An 8,621-nucleotide genomic window follows, 5' to 3' on the forward strand; every position below is an offset into this window, starting at 1 on the left:
GATAAATTCGCCTTTGTACTGTTTTTACTGTAATTACTGTGTTTTTTGTTATGAATTGTACAATAAAGAGTTTACTACTACTACTACTACTACTACTACTACTACATACATACATATAATCTCGCCTGTATCCCATAAAGGGGTAGGCAGAGCACATGAACCACTAAGTTTCAGTGCCACTGTTGGCACAAAGGGGTTGAAAGAAATCCAAACTGTGACATTGCAGTGACAGGTTGCCAGCCTCTTGCCTACGCCACAATTTAACCCACACACATACATTGACTTGTTTTTTTTTTTACTCGTAAAAAATGTTTATTTGATTCTGTCTAATTATAATATTATGTAAATAGGTACAGGTCAATACACACGAACTGGGACGAATGAAACGAATGAGTGAATGAAAATATACATACACATGTGTAATATATTAACCAATAAAATGATAGCTCTTGACGGTTAGGTTACGATTGTATGTAAATAGATCGATACTAGTGCCACTCATACAATTTTTCATTTAATTATTATTACTTTCATGATACGATCTGTACATACAGGTACATATATTTCTTGTAAATTGCAGAAATAAGCAAGAGAACCAAGTAAAGTTTTTTAACTCGTGTAGGTAAGTGTAAGTATAAGTACAGCGTATCGAGTTTAAACGAAAATATATTGCGAGAAGTTTATGTAAAATAAAGTGTCTCGGCGACTATCAAACTACAAAGAAGATTTCGCGCAACACGTTTTCAGAGTTTAGTAGATCGAAGGTGATATTAGGCGGTCCTTTGATGTATGCGCTCGTGGTTTTGCAGCTGGGAGATCATATTTCGAAGGGCTGGCTCGACGCTGCGCGCTGCCTGCTGGGACAGATAACGCTGTAAACGTCAATCTCTGTAGGTCTGCTCAATTTTGAAGGGATCAAAGTTGCGGACAGGGATTATAAGGGTCTAAGATAAGCTTATTTTCTAAAGCCTAAATTTGTAGTTACTTCCCTGGAACTGAGATGGGTCACTGCGGAAATTGGAACTGGTTGCATTTACTTAATTAAAATTTTGTCAACTGACCGACAGATCCAATTAAAATTATACTCAAAACTGGCTGACTATTACCCATCTATATAAAGATATATTTTCAATTTAATAAGTACCCAAACATATTTTATCTCAGTTATTTTTTTTAAAGTAAAAAAAAATCTGAAATTTGCCTTACCTCCAAAAAAATAAGTTGTTCAAATTGACAAGTTATAATATATTCGATTCGCGATTTAATATTAAAAATGCTTCCAATTTCTGAAAGATTTCATAACTATGTGAACTATAGGCTTACATCGTAGGTTACTACTTCTTTTAACATGTGATGTCAGATTTAATAAATATTTTATATCAACAGATTATTATTTTTTAGGATTCGCCCTTTGATCCGATTTGCCTTGATCTGCCATACCATACTATTTAGAACTTTCAGTGGCACCTCATTTCGTTTAAGATATGTAAGTTAGCTGTTTGCGCTTCTACCACCCAGAGTTGGTAAACAATAATAAATTAATCGCTTCACAACACAATTACTTGTGACGAGGGTGCGAAAAAAGACACAAAAGCGTTATGCTTTTACGAAAAACCTTTTAATTATGCGCATTAATGTTAAGCCGTGATGTTATCGTTTATGACACGGCATTTTTTAAATATGCAAGAACGTATTCACGTATGTACAGCATTTTTTTTGTTTAACTTAAAAAATTCTATAATATTGGTTTAGTATTTTATTTTAGACCTTCTTTGTCTTATAAAAGACAGCGTAGGTATCTGCCTATTTTGGGAGGTCAAAATAACTATCGTTTTGGTAATTTTTTGAGCAGGCAGATAGGTTACTCTGTCTTTTATAAGACTCATTCCTACAGAAATAAGCGAAAATGGCTAGGTTAGTCCTAAGTATATATTACCTAGCCATTTTCGCTTACTTGTGGTCATACTTGCGTCACACTTTCAGAATTGGAACATATGGAATGGAAGACAGCATAAACAAAAATACAAGCACCATTAATGATTTCTATTTAAATATCTCTCTGTAGATAATTCATCAAATGCATCAGTTGCATAAGTATATCTACCTACATTGTGTACCTTCGAGACAAAGAAAAACAAAACAATAACTAATTAGGGTTGGTTAATTCTGTGAAAAAGAACCCGACTCTAAGTTTAAATGGAAAAGTTTCAGTTTCAGACAAGACTGCTCGGTCTGGGTTCACTGCGAATTGATAAAACTAAGTATTTTTTGCATCTGTTAATCTTGATCTTTACTAGAAGTTTTTTAATTAGATTACAGAGTGATTTCTCTCTGGGCAGTGTTTTTTTTTGTAAATTAATAGTTGCTTACTTGATTTATTATTTAAAAGTAAATATTAATGTAGGTATAGGTACACCGGTGCGTACCAATTGTGTGTTTCGCTTAGAATCGTTAGAAAGGATTTAAGGTACCTATCAAAAATTTATTTGCATAAGTTTTGGGTGCAATTGCAATTTGTTGAATAATTTTAATTAGATAATTATCTTAGAGGCGACCCAGTTCCGCCCCCATTTCCGATACTCGGCCGACTAGAACGCCTGCAAGCGCCCCAAACGAATCCTTTTTGAAACTTTCTTTAACATTCAAATTAAAGAGAACAACAATCAATTCCCAATACTTGTTACTCGGAGAACATTAACATTTAAAGGGTTTTCGATTTTCTATTTAAACGCTCCTTTTATAACGGTGAACAAAAATGTACTCCAGTCTTCGCGCCGCCCCGACATCCCTTCGCGTCTTAATTGTCTCATAAAACAAAGGGAATGAACTGTGCTGCGTCCGTTTAAGAGATTCTGATGTTGGGGCTTTTTTGATTCCCTTCCATTGCACCAACTTAATTCCGGACATAAATATTTCACTCCAGATTTGTGGGATGGATTTGATTAAAAATGTACTGCTTGAAATATTTAGCGAAACGTATCAATATCACTTACTTATTATTCAAAGCACGGTTGCAATCATCACCTATTTTGAATGTCCGAATTGAACCTATTGATATTGATTCGGCGTGATTTAACAAGTTGATTAAATAGGTTTCCACGTGTTTTATGAATTATCGCGTAGGCTGAGTTCCCCCTGTTGGCGTGGGCATCATCGCACGAACGGCCGACGGCCTAGTCCCGCCCGACGCCCGACTGTCCGATGTTATCCAGGCTCTGTACAAACGTCGTGTCCAGAACGTTCGAATTATCATTTGGAACGCTGCACAGCTTTTTGTGTCACGCCACTCTTGTCACTGTACCTGACTGCTAAAACTGACAAGCTTCCTAAAGCAATTCCATTATATTAACTAATAGTTTCCACATTTCCAAATTGAAATGTTGTTCAACAGTTATATTAAAATTCATATCCTTTTCATAATTAAACTTTCCGAATGCGTGCATGCGTGCTCAATTAACAGACTTAATGAAATTACTATGATTTCATACTGAACGGATATAGCTTCTGGGCTTTATTTGTGAGGTTGATTGAAAATTCGTTTCAATCTAACGAGCGCTCGGCGCCGCAATCAACAAGAAATTAAATTTGTCCATGAAAATTTAACGACGTTTTTAGGGTTCTATCAAAATGGACGGCTTAGCGTTGATTTGCGTTCTTATATTTAACTGTTGGACGAGAATAATTGAGATTTAATAATTTTATTTCGGCTAAAGCTGGATTTGGCGATCAAATCGTGTTCTTTCTTGCATAATTAATTTCTTCTTTCTTTGTGTTAGGTATTTCTGACATTCTTCAGATATTAAATTGGGATTTAAGTCGGCCCGCTTTTTTACAGTCAATATTTTTTATACTGCCGGCCAATAATAGATTATGTCACAAGAAAGCAAATTGCCTCTTTCCGAAATTGGTACGAAAAAAATTTGGATTTTCATAAATATGCAGTTCTTCAACATTTGTTTGATTTTAGTGCACTGTTTAAAATGATTTTAAATGGGCAACATGCTGCTGTGTTTAACCGCATTTGACCACACTACCCAGGAATGGGAGATTTTTAAAAGCAGATTACAGCAATATATTAAGTTAAATGGGGTAGCGGCGGACAATAAGTGTGCTTTGCTCTTAACGCATTTAAGTGATGTGACATATCAGCTGGTGAGGAACTTAGTGCATCCTAAGAAGGTCGAGGATTCTAAGTTCGACGAGCTAGTAGCAGTGTTAGATAAACAATTAGCGCCGAAGCGCTGCGTTTTCGTCGAACGGGCGAAATTCTACGAGGCGACGCGTGACGTTGCAGAAAACATCGAACAATGGGCGGCTCGAATAAGTGGACTTGCGGTACGCTGCGAGTTTGGAGCCTCTATGGATGAGCTGCTGAGGGACAGATTCGTGCTGGGGCTGAGCGTAGGCCCGGAGCGCGACCGGCTGTTCGAGCAGGATGCTGCCACGTTATCGTTCGCGAAGGCCGTGGAGGTGGCCCAGAAGGCTGCGTATGCCAGGAGCGCGCGTACTACATCTGTTCCTACTGCCATCGTGCAAGTGAAGCAGGAGCCGGTGTACCGGGTTGGTACAAGTCGCCCAGGTACCGGGGAGTCCTCCGACTCCCGACGCTGCTCCGTGTGCGGCCTTAAGAGCCACGACGCAGCTAAATGTAAATATAAAAACTACCGCTGCCAGGTGTGTGGACAAAAAGGGCACCTCAAAAAGGTGTGCAACTCTGAGAAGGCGAAACAGTGTCGTGTCAACTGTATTCAAGCTGACCCTGAGGGATCAGCTGAGGTCTCTCAGAGTGCTGAAGGTTGCAAGGAGTGCGAGCTATTTAACTTAAGGTACGTGAATTATGCTCCTATATTATTGGACGTGAACATTAACGGTAAATTTCTATCAATGGAACTTGATTGTGGTTCAGGAAAAAGTGTGATAAGTGATAAATTATATTATAAAACCTTTTCGGACATTAAGTTAAACAAATGCGATATTAAAATGTGTTTTTACAATGGTCATCAAGTCACACCACTCGGCTATTTTACTACAAAAATAACATGTTTTGAACAAACTCACGAGATAGATATTTATGTAATGGAAAATGGTAGTAGCTTAGGTCTATTGGGCCGTGATTTTATGACCAAGTTTAATATGTATTTTGGTATTGGTAAACATAAAATTAATTTTGTTAGTTCGGAATCGTTTCAAACTGAGTTGCCGCGGTTACTTAGCGAATATTCGAGCCTTTTTAACGATGAATTAGGAAAATTTAACAAATTTCAGGTAGACTTGAGATTAAAAGAAAATGTTACACCTAAATTCTTTAAGCCTCGCACGGTTCCTTTTGCAATTAAAAATAGGGTAGAGGAAGAAATTGAGAGGCTCGTCAGTTTAGGTATATTGGTACCTGTAAATTTTTCTAAATATGCGACACCTATAGTGCCAGTCTTAAAGGATAATGGTAAAATAAAGATAGCGGGCGATTTTTCTGTAACGCTCAATAAAGATATGATTATAGATAAGTATCCTATGCCCCGCATTGAGGAGGTATTTGCGCGGCTCGGTGGCGGTAACCGTTATACGAACGAAACTCGACCTTAGCAACGCGTATAACCAATTTGTTTTATCGGACGATTCACAAGAGCTCACAACTATAAACACATCAAAAGGATTGTATAAGTATACAAGACTTGTTTATGGACTAGCCAACGCGCCGGCTATTTTTCAACGTACCATGGAGACGTTACTAGTAGGTATAGAAGGAGTCAGCTGTTGGCTCGATGACGTGTGCGTAACGGGACCTACTGATGAAATACATTTATTACGATTAAAGGAGGTTTTAAAAAGGTTTCATGAGTCAGGTTTACGTTTGCAAAAGAGTAAGTGTGACTTTTTTAAAAACAGTGTAACATACCTAGGTTTTGTTATAGATAAAAATGGTTTACGCGCATGCCCTAAGAAAACCGAGGCTATCTTAAATGCACCTAAACCGGAAAATATTTTAGACGTGCAGCGGTTTTTGGGCATGGTGAATTATTACCGCGCTTTCGTGCCTAACGCGTCAGGCATGCTGAGCCCCCTACACGAATTATTGCGAAATGGGGCAAAATGGGAGTGGGGCCCACGACAACAAGAGGCTTTTGAAAAAGTAAAACTGGAATTGTGTTCCGATAGGGTACTGGGTCATTTTGACCCCGCGGCACAGTTGGTGTTATCGGTAGATGCTGGGCCTGGCCTTGGCGCTGTGCTGAGTCAGCGCGATCCACAAACGGGAGCGGAACGGCCGCTTGCTTTTGCCTCGCGATCGTTAACACCTAGTGAGCGAAATTATAGCCAAATTCAGAAGGAGGCTACTGCCTTAATATTTGGAGTAAAACGTTTTCACCAGTATTTATATGGTAGACAGGAGCCATTTATTTTAAAAACAGACCATCGACCCTTGTTATCAATATTTGGTAAAAAGGTAGGTATATCAGTAATGGCGGCGTCTCGACTTCAACGTTACGCGATTATACTGTCGGCCTATAATTATGACGTTCAGTACATAAGTGGATCGAAAAATATAGTAGCAGATTTTTTTTCACGCGCGCCGCTTCCTGAATGTGATAATGAAGAGGAAGAGGAAAATATTTCCTTCGTAAAATTTTTAGACGCAAATGTGGCACCGGTAACATTTGACGATTTAAGGAAAGCTACCGAAGCCGATCCGACATTGCAAACTGTAATTAAGTATATGAGCCACGGGTGGCCACGGAAAATCGTGTGCAGTTCAGTTATGCCGTTTTTCAATTGCAAAGCTGATCTGGAAGTAGATAACGGTTGTTTATTCCGAGGTCATCGAGTAGTTATTCCGATGTCGTATCGTAATCAGATTTTACAGGACTTACACTCTGGACACTTAGGTATAGTGAAGACAAAAAGTATCGCGCGTAGTAAATTGTGGTGGCCAAAAATCGATTCCGATATCGAACAATGGATAGGATCATGCGCCGCCTGTGTGGCCGCGCGCCCCTCGCCGCCGCGCGCCGCGCCCGCGCCCTGGCCTCGCCCTGTGGCAGCTTGGCATAGGATACATATCGACTATATGTCATTTGAGCAGCGCGTATACTTAATAGTTATAGATGCGTACAGCAAATGGCTCGAATGTTTGTTTATGAAAGCCGCCACGTCTACTCGAGCTCTAATAAACGAGTTGAAAGAATTGTTTTCTAGGTTTGGAGTGCCACATGTTATTGTATCAGATAACGATGTAAAAATTAAGTCAACAGAATTTGAGCATTTTTGTGCGATGAATGGCATTAGGTATATAACATCGCCTATATATCATCCGGCTAGCAATGGCCAAGTTGAAAATTGTGTTAGAACATGTAAGAAGATGTTGAAATGTATATTATCCACTGCCAATTCACATACTGATATACATAATAAGTTATTAGGATATCTATTTGAATATCGGAATACGACGCATTGTTCTACTGGTTTATCTCCCGCGAAAATTATGTTTGGCCGTAGTTTCAGGTCACGCTTAGATCTAGTTTTACCAGAACGGAAAAGATATTCCGATTTAAAAGACTCAAATGAAGGTATGCGTTGTAGACATTTTAAAAAGGGGGATAGAAAATGGCTAAAGTGGTTTACAGCACGAAAACAATTTTGGACTTTAGGTTTAATACAAAATGTAATTGGTAACAGAATGTATGAAATATATGTTGACGATTACAATGTTTTGTGCAAACGGCACGTTGATCAAATTATGAGATATACGGGGAGCACAAAAGTTGACAGTAGTGTAAAAAAAGGTGAGGACGATGACAAGTATACGTGGTCTACTCCGCCACCGCCTTCGGCATCGCCGCCACCTTCGCCCCCGTTATCACTTGTTCCGCCTCCCTCTCCAGAGACAGTCACTCAGCAGCATGATTCCGTATCCAGTGAATTAGGAAATTATGAGTGTAACACAGACTTACAGATGGAAAAGGAGGCAGACCAAGGTCAAACGCATGTTGAATCTGCACCCCCATCCGTCACGGTTAGCGCCCCCGCGCCTCCGGTACGGACTGGCCCAACCTTGAGGCCTAGAACTAAGAAAATAGATTATGCTGTGTAATACGTAGTAAATAACTTTTAGTTTAATCCTAGTCGTTTTCTTATTGTTGTCAGGTTTCAAAATTAAAGGGGAAGGAGTGAGGTGTATGCGCCCGCGCCGCCCCCACCACCAGTCAGTAATAAACTAGCTTCGAATCATATCGGTTGTTTGTCATTGCGCACCCCAAGTACTTCCCATGCTGTTAAGCTTTAAGGATAATGCCAATTAAAAGTATTTTGACATACTACTTGAAAAAAAAATGTGCAGCATTCATACTAATATTATAAATGGGAAAGCGTGTGTGTCTGTTTGTTTGTCCGTCTTTCACGGCAAAACGGAGCGACGAATTGACGTGGTTTTTTAAGTGGAGATAGTTGAAGGGATGGAGAGTGGCATAGGCTACTTTTTGTTTCTTTCTTATGCGAGCGAAGCCGCGGGCAAAAGCTAGTAAGGTAATAAATAAAAAATGTACCAATTGAGTACAATCTGTGTTTCAATTATTTGTTCGTATAACAGGCCCCATCACCCGGTATAACAGCGTGGCGTTCAAGCG

At 39.2% G+C, this 8,621-nt stretch overlaps 1 protein-coding gene across 1 annotated transcript; it reads left to right on the forward strand.

Annotated features, from left to right (window-relative positions):
• The first annotated feature begins 3,999 nt into the window (after window positions 1–3,999).
• LOC125225205 lies at window positions 4,000–8,221 on the forward strand. Its single transcript, XM_048128806.1, has 2 exons — window positions 4,000–4,826; window positions 8,143–8,221. The coding sequence occupies exons 1-2, from the start codon at window positions 4,000–4,002 to the stop codon at window positions 8,153–8,155; spliced, it is 840 nt and encodes a 279-aa protein (XP_047984763.1). The 3' UTR covers window positions 8,156–8,221.
• Window positions 8,222–8,621: the final 400 nt, after the last annotated feature.

Source organism: Leguminivora glycinivorella, chromosome 4 (genome assembly GCF_023078275.1).
Source record: "Leguminivora glycinivorella isolate SPB_JAAS2020 chromosome 4, LegGlyc_1.1, whole genome shotgun sequence".
In the NCBI taxonomy this organism is placed as follows: domain Eukaryota; kingdom Metazoa; phylum Arthropoda; class Insecta; order Lepidoptera; family Tortricidae; genus Leguminivora; species Leguminivora glycinivorella.